This window comes from Barbus barbus (assembly GCF_936440315.1).
Source record: "Barbus barbus genome assembly, chromosome: 15".
Classification (NCBI taxonomy): Eukaryota; Metazoa; Chordata; class Actinopteri; order Cypriniformes; family Cyprinidae; genus Barbus; species Barbus barbus.
Window position 1 is genome coordinate 27,865,230 of NC_136743.1, and position 24,687 is coordinate 27,889,916.

The 24,687-nt window shown below is 35.9% G+C and overlaps 2 protein-coding genes across 3 annotated transcripts; one reads left to right on the plus strand and one right to left on the minus strand.

Annotated features, from left to right (window-relative positions):
• Window positions 1-4: 4 nt before the first annotated feature.
• Window positions 5-8,533, minus strand: LOC306881808 (uncharacterized protein). Its single transcript, XM_079436090.1, has 5 exons — window positions 8,176-8,533; window positions 6,932-7,225; window positions 5,250-5,528; window positions 3,891-4,057; window positions 5-2,537 (listed from the first exon to the last, which is right to left on the minus strand). Exons 1-5 carry the CDS (start codon window positions 8,237-8,239, stop codon window positions 2,493-2,495), a joined length of 849 nt encoding a protein of 282 aa, XP_079292216.1. The 5' UTR covers window positions 8,240-8,533; the 3' UTR covers window positions 5-2,492.
• Window positions 8,341-24,612, plus strand: ipo13a (importin 13a). Of its 2 annotated transcripts, XM_079436087.1 has the most exons (21): window positions 8,341-8,714; window positions 11,887-12,012; window positions 12,104-12,720; window positions 13,302-13,442; window positions 13,605-13,746; window positions 13,864-14,030; window positions 15,194-15,314; window positions 15,408-15,555; window positions 16,704-16,885; window positions 16,984-17,010; window positions 18,675-18,806; window positions 19,023-19,163; window positions 19,279-19,359; window positions 19,437-19,574; window positions 19,658-19,754; window positions 20,605-20,657; window positions 20,824-20,890; window positions 20,967-21,025; window positions 21,221-21,310; window positions 23,702-23,883; window positions 23,973-24,612. In XM_079436087.1, exons 1-21 carry the CDS (start codon window positions 8,667-8,669, stop codon window positions 24,067-24,069), a joined length of 2,856 nt encoding a protein of 951 aa, XP_079292213.1. In that variant the 5' UTR covers window positions 8,341-8,666; the 3' UTR covers window positions 24,070-24,612. The 2 variants fall into 2 exon arrangements, with proteins under 2 accessions (XP_079292213.1, XP_079292214.1); XM_079436088.1 differs by lacking the exon at window positions 23,702-23,883 and having other exon boundaries at window positions 8,396-8,714.
• The last annotated feature ends 75 nt before the right edge of the window (window positions 24,613-24,687 follow it).

The following is a 24,687-nucleotide window of genomic DNA, read 5'->3' on the forward strand; positions in this document are numbered from 1 at the left end:
TATTACAAACTCTTAATTTTACAGGTTCTTCTCAACAACACAACTGTGCAATATATATTTAACAGTTTGTTTAGCGCAAATCAGTTTTGGCACAAAGTACATTAGGCACTAGGTTTACCACAAATACCAGCGTAGACAGAAGTGAATACTAAAATACATTTCAAGTTATAACTTCATTATCGATCTGGACAATCAACTTAATATATATCAAAATCACAATTCAGTTTAATCCAAATTTGTTCTCATTCTGTCACATAAAAATGAAAATTTTCCCTACTACAACGTCATAGCTCTAACAGTGCAAACGTCCAGAGACTTTATGCTAAACCCAGGGAACTGTTCTTTCAAAAATTCTCTTGGAAAATAAGCCGAAGCCCCTAAATAAATAATAAAAAAAAAAAAGTGCAGTACTATTTGCTTTTGTAGATTCAAGAAATTTTAGACCTCTAAAATAAAACGTTATATAAAAGTTAAGGTGCGGTCATATTAGCAAATTTTTTTTTAGTCTGTTGTCCGAACTATCAATATTGTAGTAATTTTGGTCAAAGCTGTGCATTTCTGCGCATTATCTTTCACCTTTACCTGAAAATCCTGATTGCATTGAACCTTTTGAAATGACTGGATTTTGCCAAACGACGGTAAATGTGACCGCACCTCAAGAGTTTAGCTTTAAATGAACCACATGATAGCATCATAATATTGAGCAATATAAATATACACTGTAAAAAAAAAGAAAAATTTTAAGGGAACCAGCTTCAGCAGATTTTTGAGTTCTCTCAACTTATTTTTCTAGGAGATTCTCAACTTTTTGTTGTATAAACTTAAAATTTGGTTGCCTTCAAATTTTACATTTACATTTACATTTATTCATTTAGCTGACGCTTTTATCCAAAGCGACTTACAATTGCTATATATGTCAGAGGTCGCACGCCTCTGGAGCAACTAGGGGTTAAGTGTCTTGCTCAGGGACACATTGGTGTCTCACAGTGGATTCGAACCCGGGTCTCTCACACCAAAGGCATGTGTCTTATCCACTGCGCCATCACCACCCCGAATTTTAAGTTTTCAACTTTTCTTTTTTTTACAGTGTAGTGTCTACTAAAGGGAAAAAACAAGCAAATTATCTCCAGAAAACTCTCCAAGTTACTAAAATGTGAATTGTTTCTTCTACATGTCATGTTTGTAGGGAAAGTGTTTGCTATAGTTTCTCTACTTCTGTAGTAGGGGTGTAACGATACGCGCATTCGTATTGAACCGTTCGCTACGAGGCTTTCGGTTCGGTACGCATTACAAACCCGAATGATTCGTTGGACAAATCCTATTACGTTTGGAAAATTAAAGCTTAAAAAGTGTGTAAAATATAATGTTCTCAGTGCCACTGCGCTCAACAACGCAGCCCAAAAGACGTAACAGGCAATGCGCTGTCTGCCTCGCGATAACCTCCTCTTGCTGGGGTTTGTCAAAAGACGATGATCTTGTATTGACAAAAACATCAATTATTGGCAATATTAGAGTATTTGGCATTTCCAATTAATGTAGGCCTGTTACATTCTTCTTATTATTAGGCCTATTTTCATTATGAAGTTAATTTTATTATTAAATTAAAATTACAATTAATTTGCCCTGCAATAATTACCAGATAACTGACACGCTGCGAAGATAAGATTAGGCTATTTGCTCCTGACTTTTTTTTTTTAAATAGGTCTATTAGGCTATTCAATCAATTATAGTCCTTTAATTAAAATATTAACACTGCAGTCATCAATAAAAATCAATGAAATAAAAAGCACCGACTTTATTTCAAGCACCGACTTTCAAAAACAACCTGTTTAACACGAAATACGTTTCTTTCACTTGGCTATGTATGGGCCACAAGATAAATATTAAGGGAATAAATGAAAACAGCTATAGCCTATGTTGTTATCAGCATATGTTGAAGTAGATTCGTTTCTCGTTGTCTCTGCGAGAATAAGCGGCATCATTCCGTTTTTACTTTCACTTTCTGCTTATAGTGAATTGACTGAGATTAAGATGTTCACCAGCATAAATATTGTGCAAAGTTTGCACGTGGGCAAACGCATGCTTGTGTGATAAACATTGGCTCACCTTCATGGTTTAAAATTAAAATATTTCCAACACTGAGACGTAACCAATTACCCCGCCCCGCATATTGAACCGTTACACCCCTAATTTGTAGAGAATCTTAAGGTGAATAAAAAGTATATTTTTTACACCTGTTTATTAAGAAACTGAGAAGTTTTTAACATAGAATAAGACTGATTATCTTATTTTATTCGAATGGGTTTCATAATAAATAGTAAAATAACAAAATAACAAATCTTATTCCAATATTACACAACCACATCTTAGCATCGAAGCGTAGAAAAACTCAAAATCAGAGATCAGTTGTGAAAGACATCTTTCAGGGGATTTGCACCAATAACACTGGTTGCCTGAGGAATCAGATAATGAAATAGTGGACTTCACTCTTGCTAATAGGTGTATCTTGACAATGGCGTGTCTTCTAGGAGATCATCCTGCAAAAAAGCACATCAGGGTTTCATTTTTGAGGTCAGCACTTGAATTCTCTAATTTGATCATTATCAGTGTTGATTTGCATAACATGCCATCACATTTGCAAAACATGACATAATTACCATTATCATGTAAATTAGAGATTGAGCAATAGTGGATTTTACTGATAATGATAACTAGGCTGGACCACATTGGCCGATAATTTATTAATCTACAGATCTACTGCAAAAAATTATTATTATTATTAATTTAAAAAAATATTTAAATTTATTAGTAAATGTTTATTGTTAGTAAATGAAATTAACAATCTAAAAATAACTAAGCATTTATTATGCTTAGTTAATGTTACAAATGGACTTTTATTGCAAATAGTTACCATTTAATATAAAAAATAAATATCTACAAAGTCCATTGTGTTGAAATTTGAATACTATTATCTAATAAAAATAACAAAATATGTTTTACAGTGATGATAAAAAATTTAATTGGATGCGTTTCTGATTTGTTTATGTTGACGACTGTCAATCGATTAAAAAAAACAACTAATTTTCTGAAATTAATCACGATTAACCCCACCTAACATTAAAGTTTTTAAATATACTTTTATATTGCAATAATTTCACATTCTTCAAATTAATGTAGAAACAACATAAAGACAGTATCTTTTTCATATTTGTTTAATGGCATCTTTATTGTGACTGAAAGTGAGTACCAATACTACTGATGTCTCTAGGAAATTGTTATTTTTTCCTAATATATAACCATTGACTATAGCCATTCAACATTACAGTATAATTGAGAGCTATCAATTTCAACATTTATTATATTTAAAAAAAAAATAACAACTTCTCATTTAAGTGAACTTAACATTTGGACATCTTCACATAAACTCATTACAATAAATGTCATATTTACCTGTGCCCTTCAGCAAGTAGGACAGGACATATACAAAAATTGAATAAAGTTATCAACACTAAATTCTAAATTAAATATAGATTAATCCTTAAAGCTGAAAAAGTTATTGATCTCCTCTTTTGTTCTTTGATTAACAGACATCACAGCAGCTGGGTTATTAGGTTATTTGGCTGCTGTTACTTTAAGAGCTGCCACTGCAGAAAATGACACACTACTTTATTTATAAAACACTCTCATTCTGTATAACAACAGTGGACCTTCTCAGTTGCTCCAGTAATGAATGTAACCTGAAAAAATGATCGCTATTGTTCCAGCAATCAGTTATTGGTGCCGATTAATCGGTAAAACCAATCAGTCGTTCAGCCTCTAATAGAAGTCTATAAAACTCTCAAAGTTCTCAATTTTAAATATGCCATTTGCTGCCTGAATGCAAGACTCACCATAGGGAGGTCTTGAAGCCGGTGGAATTCTGGATGCTCACTCCGCTGACGGAACCTGAGGAAGAGGACGGCTGAGACCATGGCAGTGCAAATAATGAAAATGGTGACCAGAGCAGCAAGCAGGGGGTCCAGGGGTGATGCAGGGCGGTGGGGAACCTTCCCTGACTCTAGAAGATTGATGAATAGAGTAGAAACCGATTATCACTATCACAGAGACTAATAAAACTGAAGGAACATCATGTACAGACCACAGAAGTAAATGCAGATGAAAAAATAATGAAATTATCATCTGTCATTGTGCTTATTAGACCTCGATGGCAAGACCAAAGACACAACTCAAACAAATTGAATGCCTCTCCTACTTATGTAGATTATTTTTCTGGCCTTAGTTTAAAGTGAGCTGAAACATTCACCCAAAAATAATAAAAAGTGTTTGTCGAGCTTCCGTTGATATTTGATGTGCTCTATGTATGTGCATTGGTCAATGTTTATTATGTGAATAAAAGCATAAATAAAAACTTTTCATCATATAACGTGATTGTGTCTTAGGGCTGGGGGATATGGGCAAAAATATTATCACAATATTATTTTTCCATATCATACAATATTGCTATTTATCGCTATATTAATTTAACATTAATGATGAAGGAAATTCTTTGCACATGTTTGTTAGCCCTCAAGAATAAATGCAAACATAATTTTGTTTGTTTATCTCCACAGAGTAAGATACCTTTTAATTTGGGGCCCCATGAAATCCATTTTATTTTCTCCTAAATTATTATTTTTGTCTCCATTTTTATTTTTTCTGGTCTCTGTGTTTTATGATTCAATAGAAATTTAGCATCAAATGAATCTACAACAAAGAACATTTATTGCCTAGCAAGATGCTGCACAACAGAAATGTACCAATACCATTATTATTATTACTTTGAGAATTATAGTAATAGTGATATATTTCTGTCATAATTTCTTCAAATTAAACCAGACTTTTATTTTGATGGGTTGTCGTGAAGGTCTTTCAATGTGTATTTGATGGTAGTTTTTCTACCAAGTAAACAGTGTAAACCTGGTGAAGTGATTCCGTGATGGACGGTTAGATTAATCCATATTGAGTACAAATGTCCAGAGCTTATCATCATCAACTTAAATTGAACCTCAATATGATTTTGTTTATCACCCAGCACTATTGTGTCTCTTAAAAAGACTTGGATTACACCTCTTGATGATTCATATGGATTATTTCTACAGTATCTTTATGAACTTGAAATTTTTGGTTGCCTGGATTCCATTAAATAAAAAATAAGATACAAATATCTGTTTGGAATGACATGACAGTGAAAGCATTTGCTGTCCACACACCTTGATCCCCCACATCCAGTTCAGAGGGTTCATCCTGGTCTTCCAAAGGAGCAGGTCCAGTGACCTTTGAACTGCTGGTCAAGGCGATCTGAGATGTCTGAGGGTAGGTGGGGGTGAATGGTGGAGCTGTTTGTGTTGTCTGGATCACGCTGCTGGCTGGAGTAGAGACTGTCTGAGGGCCTTCACTTGGACTGATGGATGTTGCAGGAGCTTTGGTGGTTACTAAATATGAAACGGTGCTCTTCAAATAAGAAACTGACGGGCTGCTAGCAGAAGAACCTGCAGGAGAAAAACATGCACAGAAACACAAGCTTTGACTGAGATAGATAGATAGATAGATAGATAGATAGATAGATAGATAGATAGATAGATAGATAGATAGATAGATAGATAGATCTCTATTTACCCGTTTTACTGTCTGCCGGGCAAAAACTGTTTAGACGAACTTGTTTTCTAAGAGTCATACTTAAGGTCTGGCATAAGTGCAGTAAACCAATAAGTAGATATTCAACTGCCCTAAATATAGCTGTGTTTCCAGTGAAATGACAGTATGAGAGAGGGATATTATTTACAAACACAGTCGTGTTCCAAAATGTTACACCCACGTCCCACGCATTATTTACAGACAGACGTTTGATCAAGTGGGTGGAATGTGACAGTTTCCCAGAAAGTCTCACGAGTTCAGTCTGGATTCAGTCACATTAAGCCCAGTATTTTATCATTAAAGTGGAACAAAGTGATGTGCACCCACATGAAAGCACTCAGACTAGAAGACAAACGCAAATGTCAGCACACGAAACCTAAAGCATTGTGTCTTTTACAACAATGTGCAAGCAACGCCACCATCTTTACTGTCAATGTCAGCTTGTGGTTGATCAGTATGCGTATGACGTCAATGGGAACATCTATAGAGCAGTGTGGCAGATTTGATAAAGCCAATATATAACAATTTATTGATCGCCAATGCATAAACTTTTTTTAATAAAAAATCTAAAATAAATAAGTTAAATAGTTTTATGGAAGCATTTAGAAACAGGTCAGAATCGAACCCAAATTTCCAACTTTGACACCAACCAGAAAGCCACAGCTCTGACTAGAGCACACTGTAAATCAAATCATTGACGTATTAATGGGAAAAAGGTAAAAAAAATATTACTTGAGTAAATTTGACATGAAAATTGTATTGAAGTCTTTCTACTTTAATGATTAATTCAATGCGTTTTTTGTAATTCACAAAATTTAATAGCAATTTGTGAAAAGTAGTAAACCCACAAAAAATGGTGAAGAAACAGTTTTCCCTTAGAAATTGATTAATAATTACACAATTATTATAAAGAAACAGAAAGTAACACATTGAATTAAGCATGTTATTATCTGTTATTAAGTGCATAGTGCAATAATCTGTTTCTTAGAAAATTCTTAGAAAATATTTTTTTTGGTAGTGTATACCACATTTTTTTTCAGTGCAGAGCTTTTGAATATTATGTTTTAAAGGCTCTCAATATTACATTTTACTGTATCTTTTAGCTCTTCGTAAACTTAATTTGTGCATCCTTGTCTTCCACTGTCCGTGATGTTGTTTTTAGCACAACGGATGGCAAATTTGTTTTCAAACCTTAGTTAGACTGATTAACGACAGATAGCTTTTGCAATTAGATTAGGTTTAATTGTATTAGTCTTGCCTGGTGCCGAGGCTGTGTCCGTGTTGAGGGTGGTGACATCTTGTAGCGCAGGGGTCTGTGAGATGGCTGGTGAAGGAGAGGTGTCATTGTGCACTACAGCGTCTTTGGATGACTGTGATGGAGGAGGAACTGTAGGTGTGACCTCCGTTGTGAAATCCGCTGAAGGAGAGGAGATGCTTTGATAGGCTGTAGTGGCTCGTGATTCCAAAATGCCACTTTCTGAAGTCATGCGATTTTTCAGAAGGACTTCATTCAGAGGTGATCTCACATCTGGGGATGAGTCCGAGGCCTGACCTTGGGGAGAAGTAGAAAATGTCTGTATGAGCAAGCTTGTTCATGAGCATGGAGGCAGGGGACAAAAACAATATGCCATGAGATATGTTTATTTGAGTAAAGCTACAGGAAGAACGCTGTGTGTTCTCATGCTGACTCGGTTACGTGGGCGTTCCAGACCAGATCTAACGGCCACACAGTGAATCCACAGAACAAAGCAGTTGTGACCTTTCTGTGTCAAGAAGGAGCAGAGGAACAAACAAACCAGCTAAATGGAGATTTTATCCTCAAATGTGCAGGTTTTTGAACATTTAGAATACAGAAAAGAAGAAAAGAAGATAACCACAGTTAAACTTAGATGCATAAACAATTAAATGTTATATTTAAAAAATAAGTAAATGATTAAATTTGGGGCTTTTGCCATTTTTATTTAAGCATACATGGTATACAGAGCAGATTCGAACCTATGTCTCCCATATCAGCACCAGATCAATGTGTCTGATCAACCAACGCATCCAATTATTCATGAAATTAACACTGAGAACCGAGATCTCACTTTAAGAATCTAATTAGCACTTAAGGGGGAAATACAAATAAATACAAATAAGAGTCCAAACATTGTTTAATATGTTTCTATTCCCAAAAATATTGTTAATATTTTAATCTTTGCAGTACCCTATTGAGAGGATAGATAGATAGATTATAGATAGATAGATAGATAGATAGATAGATAGATAGATAGATAGATAGATAGATAGATAGATAGATAGATAGATAGATAGATAGATAGATGGATTTTGTCCCATAATTTGTCCCATAATTTGTTCCTTTATAATGTCATTTCAAATAAATGATGCATATAAATCATTAGTGATTAATCAGAAACAAAGCCTGCAGAGACTGTAACATTATAGAATCCTGTTGCTGTTTTCATGATAAAATCAAGTAAACCATGAAAGCCATGTGCTTACCTTTTATGATAGAGAAATGAAGAACCATCGCAGTCCAGATAATAAAAGCGCTTTGAGTCCTCATGTTAGATAAAGCGCAGATTCGCTGTGATTCCGGCAGGATCTTTCCGTTAGATGACAGCAGACATCATCAGAGATAAAAATATCCCGAGGGGTCTGTGCTTCGACAGCGGGGTGTGGTTAAGCGCAACCTACGGTCTAAGCGACAGCTTATTTATAAAGAGAGCCAAAGGCTTCAGACGGAGAGACCCTTTGAATCGGGCGTGAACTACAGAGAGATCTGATTCTGAGAGTGAATGACGTCTGGCGTCAGCTGTTATTAGTGCGACCCACGTGCGCGCGCGCGCCGGACCATCCCGTCAGATCTGCCCCCCGCGAGCGCACATGACCTGACCTGACAGGACTCCAAAACACCCCTCACACCTTACCACCGAATACTGACCGCTACTGAGCACAAGAATAGGAGATAAGGAGGTTAATGAGGACTGAGAATGGAGGCGGTGAATGCAGACGAGTTCACGGTGGAGGCAGTGGAGAGGGTGAGTAGTGTGTGACTCACAGAAACCCTCCACCATTTGTGTTTGAGAGGACTTGACTAATAACACAACGTTATAGCTTTCACCTAAATGTTATATAGCCTATACTTTAGTTGCTGCAAGTGGTCATCATTTAGTTTTTCACTATTGCAGTTCCTGGGGTTTGAGTGACCATAGTAGTAGCTCATTAAACATACTTAACATCAAAGCATCAGGCTGAAACTTTAACATTTCTTTTCTAATTTTATTAGTGCTTATTAAACAATTTCCTACGTAATAACAAACAAAGGCCCCAGATATAAAACATGAAAAAATACAATGTTAATATTATTTTACTGGAGATACACTCATATTAGTTTATTTTTATTTATTTATTTATTTGTTCCACAATGTGCTTTTGCCCAAACAAAAACCACACTGTTAGAATCTAAACCAATAAATAAGAAAGAAAGAGAGAGAAAAAACAAAGGTACAAAGAACTACAATCCTAGAATCATTGTGAACAATATAATTGAAATAACAATAATGGATTAATATAAAACTGTTTATTTAAAGATGCTGATGAGAAAGAGAGAGAGTGAAACTATTTATTTTACATTTATTGAGAAATATGTATATATATATATATATAGCATAGGGAAAGAGCTCTTTTAATAATTTTGTTTCTCTTATTGGTGGCATTCTTTGATTGGTGCATTATGGGTATTGTAGTTTTTCACCAAGACTTCGACTGTTGAATATTATCATTTAAAAAGTTGAAATAATGCTTGCCAATGGCTTTAACAGAAGTATACCATCGATCAACTGTGTAACTCATGATACTGTCTTTAAGTAAGGGATAATGTACAGGCAGCCGGTAGTTAATTGTGTTAACCGCTCCGCTTCGCGTCTGGTCCTGATCACACTGTCGGGGCTTATTTCGCGATAACTACAGGCTGCCTGTACATTATCCCGCTTATTACACGGCTACTTACCACATAAGGAAAAAAAACTGGACATGAATATGAATTTGAAACATTTTATTGGTATATTTGTTTTGAATTAACATTTTTATCCTTCCGCGAAACGATATAGTACCACGTGACTAACATTCAAACGAATGTACGTTAGTAAGACAATTTATAATTTTACCGTACATGTTAAAATTAATGTCGAAATTTTCCATTGTTAACTGTGGTTGTCCAGTGTTTGTCACAAGATGGCACCAAACGGTAATCTTTGTTGGCGTGGAGGGATTTTAAACATACAAGTAGTACCGGCTATGCGTTATTACTTTGGAGCGGTTATTATTCGAAAAGAACGAACCTGCAAATGTCTCAACTGGCCAATCAGAATCAAGCATTCCAGAGAGCCGTGTAATAAAGGTCAATAAATGATTTTTCCTATATGGAGAAAATAAATTGTAGTTTTACTTTTCCACTTTATCACTATATAAGGGAAATAAGATGACTGCAACAATGTATTGACCAATCAGAAGCCAGGACTAAACAATCTTTTTTTTTTACTGTAACTGAAACTTGTGGTAACAAAGGTTTTGGAATATCTTATGTCACGCAGAACACTTCTGTCACTGCTTTGTGTTTCATGAAGTGTGTGAATAACAGTTACTTTGTGCCTACAACTAGTGCCTTTCTGAAGAGACACTTAAGGGTGAGAGTTATCGCTAACACTTGAGTTGAAAGAAATGTGTGATAGCCATACATTTTAACAAGCCATTTGTCTTTTCTTTAAGAGCAGTTAAATCAAAACTGCCAAGGTTTGGAGATGTTAACCTGAGGCGAGGGCTTTCATCAGCTCCATTCAGGGCTGCCTTTCATTTGGGAAATGCTGTCCCTGAGGCCTCTATTCCTTCATATTCCCATAATTCCACTAACAGCTGAGTAAAGCCACCCAAGTTTGAAGGTGTTTGGCCTTGTGCACTTCAGAACAATATAGAAGCTTCTGTAAGTGGAAAGTAACTTGATATCTTCAGTAAGCTGTGCTAGTCTAATAATAACTGGCAGCATGTGGGGCATATGGTGTCTGGTTTATGTTATGCTTCCCCATTGTGTCCTGTTGTGATTTCAGTTACATCTTATCTATGCATTATCAATACATTTTTGGGGGGAGAATGTGGTAATATCAATATGTGCATTATGCCAATCAAAAGTCTGGAATCATTCCTCAGTCTTCAAGTGTCACACGATCCTATTCTATTATGCTGATTTGCTGCTCAAAGAACATTTATTATTATTATCAATGTTCAAAACAGTTAAGCTGCTTAATAATTTTGTGGAAACTGTGATAGACTACACCATTATAAAAACCATAACTAAATATTATTTGGAGTACTACTTGTGCACAATGCACATTTCTTAATATTAAGCCTAAAATGTGTTTTAATGTCACTATTGATGAGGATTGTATGATCTTTGAATAATATCAGTATTTAAATGCAAGATATTTAGAGTGTACCTAAAGTATATATTGCAATAGTTCCATTTTAGCACAATCAAAAACTTCAGCACTACTTCTGCACAGTTACAATGCATTAAGAACTAAATTAGTTGTTCCAATTTAGCATACTTTGCAGGGTATTTTTATTAAGTACAGAGGGGCAAATATTCCGCTCCACAAATAATAAATGCTGTTTTTTAACTTTCTATTCATCAAAGAATCCTGAGGAAAATATGTAATGGTTTCTACAAAAATATTAAACAAAAACTGTGACACTGAAGACAAATACAAACACAGAAAATTTACAAATAATTGCAGCCTTGGTGGAAAACTTTTGCCAGAAATGGCTTTGCTGTTACTTTTTGATAAATTGAATGTGTTCTTACAGAATAAAAGTATTAATTTAAAAATATATAATAACAACTTACTAAAACTATGTATATGAATTGTAGTCTGTCACATTTCCACAAAAATATGCTAAAAATTCAGCTTTGCGATCACATGAATAAATTATATTTTAAAACATATTAATATATAATATTTAATACCATTAAAACAGTTATTTTAAACTATAAAATTACTATTTTTATTGTATTTTGTATTGTTTTTTCTTCATAATTTTTTCAAATAAATGCAGCGCTGGTGAGTATTAGAGACTTATTTGTTAATGATTTCATCCTTTTGACAAGTAGTGTAATTATAATAGAATCAGTCTTTGGTCTTTCCTAATGTTCTGTAGGCTCTTCAGCAGCTCTACTATGACCCTGATATGGACAAGAAGAATGTGGCCCAGAAGTGGCTCACACAAGCCCAGGCATCACCACAAGCATGGCACTTCTGCTGGGCTTTGCTCCGGCCAGACAAAGTAAGCAGTGGGTTTGACCACACCACACTTTAAAATGTATAAATGTCACTGCATTACATTCATAGTTCTTACTTATTTGGTTTCACATTAGGTTCCTGAGATCCAGTTCTTTGGGGCAAGCACATTACATGCTAAAATCTCCCGCCACTGGTCCGACCTCCCGCCGGGTCAGTTAGACTCGCTCCGCTCGCAGCTCATCACCCAGGTCGGACAGTTTGCATCGGGGCCCAAGATGGTGCTGACGAGGCTCTGTATCGCTCTGGCCTCTTTGGTTCTTCACATCTTACCTGAAACGTGGTCGACGGCAGTTCCAGATCTTGTATGCGCCTTCCAGACTGGAGAGAGTGTGACAGAAGCTGACGGTCAAGCCCGATGCCTCGTGCTTCTAGAGCTCCTCACCGTTCTGCCCGAGGAGCTTCAAAGCAGCAGGATCCCGGCCTCTCGGCGCTCACAGCTGAGAAGCGCTCTGGCTGTGGACTGGAGCTCGGTCTGCTCCCTGCTCCAGCAGTTACTGCAGCGGCCGGACGCACCCTGTCTGGTCAGAGAGCGGGTGCTGAGGTGCATGTCATCCTGGCTCACGCTGGACATCACTTTAAAAGACAGCGAGGGGTTGCTGGAGAGCTGCTTCGCCCTGCTGAAGGAGTCTGAGCTGTTTGACACTGCCGTAGAGACCATCGTCAGCATCATCTCACAGCCTGACTGTCAGAGGTGAGAGAGACAGCTGTTTGTACTGTAGTTGTTTTCCAAAATTCACAACAGATTTATGCTGATTTGCAGATTTAGGCAATTTGAATTAATACATTTTGAATATGATTATTTAAATAAAATCAAAAAGAAAAAATAAATGGTTAATAATAATCTATGCCATGATGTTTTGAGTGCAGAAATCTGACAAATATGCATCACATTTTAGCATGTTTATTAGTTTGTTAAAACTGTGTAATCCAAATGGATTGAAATTTTATATGCAATTCAAATACATAAATCTTTAAATTAATCTTAAATATAGTGTGTATTATCAGACAGACAAGTAGTGTTTATGGACTGTACAAAAAATAAATATCAAATAATAAAAAAGAATGGTATCCTAAAAAATGTAAGATTCAAATGAATTGATTCTGTTCATAAATATTATTTAATATTGATGAAGTAACCCAAATACATCAGCTAGATAGATAAATCAGCTAGAAATGGCTCTTGCAGGTAACCACTGTTTACAATTTTTATATATATATATTGTTGTGTATGAAATATTAATCTTTATAGTCTATGTGTTTGTGCGCGTGGAGGTTTGCAGACAGTCTGCTGAAGGTTGTTCCTCAGGTGCTGGCTCTTCAGGAGCAGCTAAAGAAGGCGGTGCAAGATGGAGACATGGAGACTTCTCACGGAATCTGTCGCATTGCTGTAGCTTTGGGAGAAACGCACTGCAGGTTGGACATAATGATCTATATGCATCATCAATCTCCCATTAATAACAGTCTTATATGACCTCAGATGGCCTGGGTCTATAAGAAGACCAATTCATCATCTGACTGCCCTTGTCTGTTTGGTGAAAGCTCTTTTCCCTCGTTCTGTCCCTCTCAACTCCCCAGGACTCTTCTGGAGCAGGTGGATCACTGGCAGGGCTTTCAGGCTCTAGTGAGCATGATTATGTCCTGCACAGGTACACCTGGACATTATCCTGTGGATGAGACCTCCAGCTCGCTCACACTCACATTCTGGTACACCCTACAGGTACAAGTCCAACTCGAAAAATCACTCACATTTGATGCCAACTGGTGTTGCGTTGACTTACTAGAGCAGATATGATGTTTTGAGTGCTGGTGCTGTCGTATTGGCTGCTTGTTTCAGGATGATATAACGTCATTGGATGCTGAGAGGCAGACGCTCTATCTACAAATCTACAGGCCTGTGTACTTCCAGCTGGTGGATATTCTGCTGCAGAAGGCCTGTTTCCCCAGAGATGAGGACTACGCCACGTGGTCCGCAGATGACAAAGAGCAGTTCAGGACCTACAGGTTAAACAACATTTTTAAGAAGGAATAAATATAACTGCAAAGTTAAAAATGCAAAAATGCAAAAAAAAAGCAGTGAGAGACAAGATGCGAACAGTATAAATTGTCTAAATAAAACTTTACACAGAAAAGGTTAATAAAACTAAAAGTATTTTTAAACAGTTTTGTAATAAGCTCTAATAATACACTTATGTAATAAAATAATTTTATAAGTTTTAATATACTTATCATAAACAGAATAATTAATTTAAGTGATTGTATAAAACTATATGCCCCATTTACTTCTATTAAGTGCTTTTCCTTGAGATATATTTTGAAATATAATTGAAAATATGCAAAAATGTCCCAAAATATATTGCTCTAATAGACTTTAAAATATATTCTGTAGTTAATTATATAGTTTTAGTTCATTATATTTCCTCATATATTTTTTGAAAATCTTTATACATTTTATCTAATAATATCTAAATATTTTTATATTGTCAAAAATGAATTAAAATTAAAAAAATGAGCATTTACTCAAAATCCGGTTTAAGACTGGAAACTGATTTACCCCGTGTATATTTTGTAACATACACTGAACAAAATTATAAACGCAACACTTTTGTTTTTGCCCCCATTTTTCATGAGCTGAACTCAAATATAGAGTTTTTCTATGTACACAAAAGGCAATAATCAAGCTGTCTAATCAGCATCTTGATATGCCGCACCTGTGAGGTGGATGGATTATCTCGGCGAAGGAGAAGTGCTCACTAACACAGATTTAGACAGATTTGTGAACAATATTTGAGAGAAATAGGTCTTTTGTGTAGAAAAAGTCTTAGATCTTTGAGTTCAGTTCATGAAAAATGGGGGCAAAAACAAAAGTGTTGCGTTTATAATTAATAACTGAAATGTATTTGGGGGAAAATGTTGTATATATTTTATTCATCAGTGCATCTTTTTACAGTGTGTTAAATTATACAGCAAAGGTTAGTACTTAAAATTAAGGGTTTGTTCATTGATTCTCTGGCAAACAGCATTAATATTTCAAGGCAGTCTGCTTAAAAAGAGCAGGATGTGCACACTTCTACAAAATGTTTTTTTTTTTTTTTTCTCCATTCAGTCTTCATTTATTTTTAATTTGTATCATAATGCAATAATAAGCATGTTTAATTGGATTTGAGGGTTGACATCTCGGATACTCTGATGTATGTGTATGAGCTGCTGGGCCCAGAGCTCCTCAGAAACCTGTATGATAAACTAGGCACACTGCTGACGGACACAACACACCCCTCCTCATGGCAAGTCAGTCCTAAAGTTACACTGGCTTATTAATACGGTGTATGTGTAATGTATTATATTAAACAACAATATCTCTGTGTCATCTCTTTCTTGGAGGATATAGAGGCTCTGCTGTTTGGGTTTCAGTCCATTGCTGATACTGTAGATGTCAGTTACTCAGACGTTATTCCAGGACTGATCGGTCTGATTCCTCTCATCACAGCAAACAATCTTCAGCTGGCTGAGACCATCATGTTCACCATAGGTACACTCATTCATTTCTAAACATAGCTTGCAAATGAATTCTACAATCAGGTCTTAAAATGTCTTAATTCAGCCTTAAAAATTCTTAAATTCATAAAGTCATGTAATTAAATGTTTCATTACAAATGTGACCCTGGACCACAAAACTAGTCATAAGAGTACATTTTTCAAAAATTGAGATCTATATATCACGTGAAAGCTGAATAAATAAGCTTTCCATCTATGTATGGTTTGTAAGCATAGGGCAATAATTGGCCGAGATACAACTATTTGAATATCTATTTGAAAAAATCGAAATATTGAGAAAATCGCCTTTAAAGTTGTCCAAATGAAGTTCTTAGCAATGCATATTGCTAATCAAAAATGAAGTTTTGATATATTTACAGTAGGAAGTTTACAAAATATCTTCATGGAACATAATCTTAATATCCTAATGATTTTTGGCATTTAATAAAAAATCAATAATTTTGACACATACAATGTATTTTTGGCTATTGCTACAAATTATACCCCAGCGACTTAAGATTGGTTTTGTGCTCCAGGGTCACAAATATCATCTTATCCTTAAATCAAGATACATTTACTTGAGATTCTTGACATGAACAAAATTAAGTGAGTTTAAGCTTAAAACAAAAACAAATATCTGTGAATGGGCTATGGAAACTAGTTTTCCCTCTGAATTAAGTTCTTGTTCGTTTTTGTTTTAATCGTGAACTCCCTACATTTCCATGTCATTTTGTTTCTCAAGTAAAGAATCGTAAGACATTTGCACTAGAAAACAAGTCTAAAGTACTGATGAAAGACCTATTTTCATGTTAAACATTGTTTCAAATTAAAGTTGTATTTTCAAACTTTGAAGCATTGCTAATACAAGGCATTTACATTTAGAGACCGTACTGATGTATTGTATTAGGCTACACATTCAGACAATAAATCTACAGATTTTTAGATAGCACTTTACAATAAAGTTCTATACATCACATTTCTAATGCACGAGGAGGTACCATGAACTTTTAGTTTATGTAGAAATTAACCAGAATGTATAAAAATGCTGTAAACGGATTGTGTTCAATGTTAGTTCAGTTTTACTATTGTGACAATATTGTAGTGAAAAATGATTTCACTGGCTGCTGTCATGGTTTCTTGCAGGCTCTTTGGCCGAGTGGTTGTCCGATCATTCACTCATGTTGGCGAGTGTCCTGCCTGTGGTGTTGCATGGTCTGTCCAACCCGGATCTGTCCGTGGCTTGTGTCTCAGCTCTGAAGAGAATCTGTCGAGAGTGTCGACACGACCTCCAGCTTCACGCCAATGACATCATGGCCGTCTCACAGGTTTAAAAAAACTTTTCGCCTAGAAGTGCCACTACAGTTGCGTCAAACCATTATGAGTTAGTAATGTACAAAGCTCATGGTGGTCTTTTTGGTCTCAGGTGGTGCTTGTCAAAGACATCCATAAAGTAAGTGCCATCCATTTGCGTGTGTTTAGTGTTGGTAACACTGTAACTTACACTAGTAACAACAAACATGATTACACTGCATAATGCTTAACCCTCCTAAGCTTTTTGAAAAGAGTCCCACCTTGGCTATTCATGGTCATTTTTGACCGGGGAGATAGTAAGAGTGTAACTTTTTTAATGAAATAATGTAACAGTAATTTCCTTGCTGTAGTAAAAGTAAGATAATGCACTTCTTTTGGGATTTTAGGTTATTTAGATTATTATTATATTTCTTTATTTTCACCATCATTTGTTTAAAGGGATAATTCAACCAAAAATGAAAATTCTGCCATTTACTCGCACTCAAGTTGATATGAATATTTTTTTATATATTTTGATTAATGTTGGTAACCAGTTGATGGTAGCCACTGACTGAAAAAAATACTATGGAAGTGTCTTGAATATCTTTAGTGTTTAAAAGAAGGAAAAAAAACTCATACAGGGTTGGAACAACACGAGAGTGAATAAATCATGACAGAAGTTTCATTTTTGGGTGAACTGTCTCTTTAAACAAATATAACTTCATAACAAGTACAAATCTAAATTTAAATGAAACTAAGTCAATTTGAGAATTTACCATTTATTTGGCCATGCTGGGTCAAAATCATTTAATGACAATAATGGCCAGTATATGTAGTATAAATTTATACATTACCAATTATTTGTTAAATTGTGGTATGCATTTTTTAAATCACTTTGAAGTGTAAGTTTTGCAGTAATGCAGTTGTAGACTTCTGCTAATTTACATTTTTCTGTATGTGTAAGAGTTTGTATGTGGTTGTATGTTTTATAATTTTACCCCTTCATTTCTGTGTCTGTTTGTTCAACATTGTGGCTGATGTATAGATTTTATTTAACACATATGTGACCCTGGAGCACAAAACCAGTCTTAAGTCGCTGGGGGATATTTGTAGCAATAGCCAAAAATACATTGTATGGGTCAAAATTATAGATTTTTTTTTTATGCCAAAAATCATTAGGATATTAAGTAAAGATCATGTTCCATGAAGATATTTAGTAAATTTCCTACTGTAAATATATCAAAACTTCATTTTTGATTAGTAATATGCATTGCTAAGAACTTCATTTGGACAACTTTAAAGGCGATTTTCTCAATATTTAGATTTTTTGCACCCTCAGATTCCAGATTTTCAAATAGTTGTATCTCGGCCAAATATTGTCCGATCCTAACAAACCATACAACAATAGAAAGCTTATTTATTCAGCTTTCAGATGAAAGATACAGCTCAACTTCGAGAAAAATAAACCTTTATGACTGGTTTTGTGGTCCAGGGTCAAACACTTTAAAACAAAGTCTTTGTTACAGTCTTTCACGTTAATTTCCTATGGTTGGTCAGTTTTGATGGAGAACACCATTTTTTAAGATAGCATTTTTTTTTTTTTTTTTTTAAGTCACCATGTTTTTACTCAGATTGAGAAAACCATTGAAACAATGAAATCAGTCAAAAAATGTAATGCTTATAAGGGCTAATAGATCATTAGTTCATTCAAAAATTTTGATTGTTAATTTTTCATCTGTATTAATATGAATGCACTGGCCATGAACTGTTGCTCATGTTTAGTAGTCATATCTCAGTAGGACTGACATTAAGTCTCCTGTACAGAGCCCTCAGTGTATGTGGATAATGCAGGCGCTGGGGTTCCTGCTCTCAGCCCTGCCCAGTGACGAGATTCTGGGGAAGCTGCTCTCTCTGGTCACCCCTCACATCCAGCAGCTGGAGAAACTGGCCAATGAGGTGAGGAGCAATAATGTACAGTGCATGCTGAATTCAAGTACTACTAGAGTACTTTTAAACCTGTGATGAATATTTGTATAGTACACAAATATGAGTAAATATCGTTCCAGAGCGGTTTTATAGTTAGCTTTAAACCCTTTGTCATTCTGTACCTGAATTTGGTGGCACATGAAAGAAGATAGTTTGAAAAATACTCTCTTTTACCCTTCTATGCAGCCCAGCTCTGCTAATAAGCTTGCTATTGTCCATATTCTCGGCCTGCTGTCCAATCTCTTCTCTACATTTGACCTAAACAAGCAAAATGAAAGATTGGAGGTCATGAGGCCTGTCCAAACACAGCCACACAACAACAACCCGGTACGACAGCCCGTCAAGACTCAAACTCCAATCAGCTATTGTTGATTAGCAAGCATGTTTGAATGAAACAGACCCGTAAAATGAACACCCAACAGCTGTTCTGGGTGTTTCTCAGGTGGTGGTTGTCCTGCAGCAGGCCTTCCCTCTGATCCAGACCATTCTCAATAAATGGCTGAATGAACCGGAGGTGGTCGAGGTCAGTGTTCGTGAACGTTTGTGTGTTTGTGGGAGTACAGTATATGAATGATTTGCTTTTCTCTCGCCTCATCTCAGGCGGTGTGTGCTGTCTTTGAGAAATCACTGAAGACCCTTCTCCATGACTTTGCACCGCTGGTGACTCAGCTCTGTGAGCTCATTGGTCAGATGTTCAGCGCTTACCCACAAGCCTCGGCTTTGGACCTCACACGACAAGTAATGACGTAACGTAAATTAGCTGGATGATAAGACAAGTATCATAAACATCATTTGTTTATTCTCTTCATGTTTCCCTCTAGTTAGTTAACATTTTTGGCTGTGAGAAGGATTTCTTTTCTCCAATCATTGCTCTGTTGGAGCTGCTTACCAACATCACCATGTCCATTTTTCAGCTGGGTAAGAGATTAGATTGAGTCGCTATCAACAATGAGCTCTGTCGGGGTCTGAATTTAAAGTGATTAGTCAATTCAGATGCTTAGCAAAAGTGCATTAAGGGGATAGTTTTCTTCAGATGAAAAATTATTTTCATTTACTCACCCTCATATCGTTCCAAACCGGCTTCACGAAACGCATTTTGAAAAAGTGTTTTTTTGTCTGTACAATGAAAATAAATGGGGTCCAGTATTGTTTTGGACATTGTATGAAGACATTCCACAGAAAAAAGAAAGTCATACAGGTTTGGAACGAAGTGAAGATGAGTAATTGATTACAGAATATCCATATTTTAAAGTTATATTAAAGGGATAGTTCACCCAAAAATGAAAATTAGTCCAAGATTTACTCACCCTCAGGGCATCCTAGGCGTGTCTGACAATCCTCTTTCAGACGAACACATTCGGAGTTATATTCCACATTGTCCTGTCTGTTCCACTCTCTATGATTGCAGTGAATGGTGCCCCTGTTTCTGAATTCGGAAAAAAAGTATCCATAATATCATAAAACTAGTCCACACGGTTCCGGGGTGTTAATAAAGGCCTTCTGAAGCGAAACGATGCGTTAGTTTAAGAAAAATATTGACGCTTAAAATGTTATAAACTGAAATGTGCAGCAATTGTGTACATGAGTGGCCTTGAAAAAGCAATGTTGAGATCATGTGACCAGCATTATATTACTAATCCTATTCCTTTATCTCAATAAGCAGACTCTTTTGTTGGCTAATGAAACAAATAAAAATACCTTTAACATACACAATTTTGCAAGCTATGATATTAATGCTTGACTTTACAAAATGGAAATGTTGTTGTAGGCTCCAGAGATCATCCAGATGTGGTAGAGTCATTTATGCAGCTTCACGCTCAGGTCTGTGGTTTATTTCTGCGGTAGTCTGCAGACATTAGATGGTAATCTACATAATTTGCATATATTTACATTTTCATTGTTAAAGAAACAACCTCTTCTCCTTGTTTTTACCATGTAGAGGTTTCCCATTTTTCTTTTTTGCTAATATTTTCTCTGATGTCTGCAGGTTTTGAGAAGAAAGTCCAACCTTTATCTTTCAGACCGTCTTGATATCAAAGCTGTTTTCTACTGTGGTGAGCATCAGTAAGTGTATTAACAACCACAACATTCATTTATTCATCCATTAATTAACTGTCTATGTCTATGTAGGAATCTTGTCCTTCAAATTTCCTGAAACTCCAACACTGAAAGCAACTTGTCTGCTATTTGTAAGTACAACACTGAACATGTTCCCAGAAGTGGTTCATCTTCACGGACAGCTGTAGTTGAACATACAGCCCAAATACCAGCGCTTGTACTGGAATAAACTCTTTCTGTACCATTAATACTTGTAGTATTAGTCACCCTGTACCTTTGTGAGTACTGTATACTCCATGAGATGCTCTCTTGATGCACCTGCACAGACGGAGCTGATCTCTCATTGTGAGGATATTCCTGCTGTGAGGGAGGTGCTACAGGAGGACGGCAAGCTGCTCCTTCAGACCCTACTGGAGGTCAGATATTTCCACATAAGTACTGTTTTCATCAGCAGTTCAGTCATATATAGAAACCAGTGGTTTCAGACAGACTCTCTGTGTATTAGCGATCAGGATTTCTGTCACTCTTTCTCCAATTTATATTGTTACACCAGTAGGTGGCGACAAGTGACAAGTGAGTCACTGAATAATTTATTCAACCTATTCATTCAAATACTCATTCGATTCATACAAGCATTAATTCACTCATACAGGATGGAAACAATAACTGTTTTTATGAGGGAGTCATTGAATTATTCACTCAAACAATTCCTTTCAAAACACGTATTCTGTTAAATTCAACGTCATTGGCTTGTATGTGTATGTGTGTGTGTGTGTGTGTGTGTACACTTTATTTTAAGGTGTCCTTGTTACAGTGTAATTATACATGTAATACTGAGTAATATTAATTAACTACATGTACTTACTATATGGTTAGGATTAGGTTTTGGATTAGGGTTACTTGCATGCATTTATGCATAATTAATTGTTATTATAATGGTAAGTACATTTAGCATGTGTAATAAGGACACCTTAAAATAAAGTGTTAACCAAGTTTTTTCTGACTGAATAATTGAATCAAACAATTCATTCAAAAACACTGATTCATTCAGGAGCAAGTTATGACTGTTTTTATGAGTGAGTACAGGTACATCTCAAAAGATTTGAATATCATGAAAAAGTTCATTTTTTTCTTGTAACATTTCAAAAAGTGAAACTTTCATATATTTTAGATTCATTACATGTAAAGTAAAACATTTCAAAAGTTTTTTTGTTTTAATTTTGATGATTAGAGTTTACTGCTCATGAAAGTCAAAAATCTGTATCTCAAAATATTACAATATTTACATTTGAGTTTCAATTAATGACCATCCCTACAGTATAAATTCCGGGTATCTCTTGTTCTTTGAAACCACAATAATGGAGAAGACTGCTGACTTGGCAATGATCCAGAAGACGAACATTGACGCCCTCCACAAAGAGGGTAAGTCACAGAGGGTCATTACTGAAAGGAGTGGCTGTTTACAGAGTGCTGTATCAAAGCATATTAAATGCAAAGTTGACTGGAAGGAAGAATTTGGGTATGAAAAGGTGCACAAGCAACAGGGATGACCGCAAGCTTGAGAATACTGTCAAGCAAAGCTGATTTTACATTTCATTTGGAAATCAAGGTCCCAGAGTCTGGAGGAAGAGTGGAGAGGCACAGAATCCATGTTGCTTGAAGTCCAGTGTGAAGTTTCCACAGTCAGTGATGATTTGGGCTGCCATGTCATCTGCTGGTGTTGGTCCACTGTGTTTTCTGAAGTCCACAGTCAACGTAGCCATCTACCAGGAAATTTTAGAGCACTTCATGCTTCCTTCTGCTGACAAGCTTTATGGAGATGCTGATTTCATTTTCCAGCAGGACTTTGCACCTGCCCACACTGACCATGGTGTTACTGTGCTTGATTGGTCAGCAAACTCGCCTGACCTATGGTATTGTCAGAGAATCTATGGGGTATTGTCCAGAGGAAGATGAGAGACACCAGACCCAACAATGCAGATGACCTAAAGGCCGCTATCAAAGCAACCTGGGTTTCCATTACACCTGAGCAGTGCCACAGGCTGATTGCCTCCATGCCACGCCGCATTGATGCAGTAATTCATGCAAAAGGAGGCCCAACCAAGTATTGAGTCCATAGAAATGAACATACTTTTCAGAAGCCTGACATTTCTGATTAAAATATCCTTTTTTTAAATAATCTTATGTAATATTCTAATACTCTGAGATACTGAATTTTGGGTTTTCATTATCTGTAAGCCATTATCATCAAAATTTCAAGAAATAAAGGCTTGAAATATATCACTCTATGTAATGAATCTATATAATACATGGGTTTCACTTTCTGAAATGAGTGACAAAAAATATTGACCTTTTTCATGATATTCTAATTTTTTTAGATGTACCTGTAATTGTGTCATTCCTTTAACCAATTTTTTTTAATCACACTGATTCACTTAGTATGGAAACAAGTGACTTTTTGAGCGAGTCATTGAATCATTCACTCAGCTAATTCATTCAAAAACACTTATTCATTTTACAACAAAAATACTGATTAATGAAGGAATGAAACACCCCTACTGTTTCTTGGAGACCAGAAAACAATATTTTATTTCCAAGTAACTTCATGGGCAGTGCAAAAATGTCTAAAATGTAACTCACCAACCTCAAATATTGAAATTCATTCCATTTTCTTATAAATCACTTGTGTATTTCAGTGCAGTATTTTTAACTGTAATTTTGTGTAAAATTATTGGCAGCAGGAATATGTAGCCAAAAATACTAGATATATATTGAGCATGCAAGGACCAATTTCACTGTGAATGCAGGCCATTGGGGGTCAGTCTCCACGCAGTCTGGCGGAGCACTTTGCAGAAGTCTTGTTTTCAGTGAGTCGTAACTGTCCCAGCATGCTGTCTGTGTGGCTGAGAGAGGCTCTTCTGCCCCCTGGCTTCCCCAGCTCACATCTCACCACTGAGCACAAAGAACACTTCTGCCAGCAGATCCTCAGGTAGAACCATGACATTAACATTAACACCACAACTCCACCCAGTCTGCACTTTATACAAAATTGTTTCTTCTTTTCAACTGTTCACACAGGGAACAAGTGAGTAAGCGACGGATGAAGGACATTGTGAAAGAGTTTGCTTTGTTGAGTCGAGGACTACAAGGTACAGAGTATGCAGCGAACTACTAATACACTCTCCATACAAGATCCAGAGTGGATTCTGAGTCATCATTGCTTTAGTATTGTGGGGTCAAAAGATCCAGTGCACTGTTTTGAATACAATCAAGCCATATTGTTAACGGTTTATGATTGAAAAAGCAATCTGAATGATTGAAATAATTGGATATTATTTTTGTAATCTTACCACATCTTCTGTAAACACCACAACAGCATTGATTTCACCACAAAAAAAAAAAAAAAATTCTATCAAAACATCCTTAAAACAAGATACATTTACTCATGACTTGTTTTCAAAGAATGTATCTCTATTTTTTTCGTATTTGTTTTAGGATAAACCTTGCTAAACTTTAGTTAGGTTATGCAAGGTTACGTGGTTATGCAAGTCTTATACATTTGTAGATTTTTATGAATGGTGGTTTTTCCAGTTCTGTGGAAACCTGTGGCGCTTTGCAAGTGGTTTTGTGTGTTTTTTTTTCCCCCCGTTTTCAGTGAAACGTTAAACTTACATCTTGAATACATCTCATATTTGCAATACAAAAAGTTTGAAAGTTGGCTTTGCTAAGATTTTTTTGTTGTTGTTTTTGAAAGAAGTCTCTTATGCTCACCAAGGTTGCATTTATTTGATCA

Bases quoted from the DNA above. Each gene is read 5' to 3' on its own strand.
- LOC306881808 (XM_079436090.1), bottom strand. From the start codon at position 8,239: ATGAGGACTCAAAGCGCTTTTATTATCTGGACTGCGATGGTTCTTCAT. The intron at 7,226-8,175 runs GTAAGCACATGG...CTTCTCCCCAAG, and splicing joins TCATTTCTCTATCATAAAAG to GTCAGGCCTCGGACTCATCC. The intron at 5,529-6,931 runs GCAAGACTAATA...TTTCTCCTGCAG, and splicing joins GGACACAGCCTCGGCACCAG to GTTCTTCTGCTAGCAGCCCG.
- ipo13a (XM_079436087.1), top strand. From the start codon at position 8,667: ATGGAGGCGGTGAATGCAGACGAGTTCACGGTGGAGGCAGTGGAGAGG. The intron at 8,715-11,886 runs GTGAGTAGTGTG...AATGTTCTGTAG, and splicing joins CGGTGGAGGCAGTGGAGAGG to GCTCTTCAGCAGCTCTACTA. The intron at 19,360-19,436 runs GTCAGTGTTCGT...GCCTCATCTCAG, and splicing joins ATGAACCGGAGGTGGTCGAG to GCGGTGTGTGCTGTCTTTGA.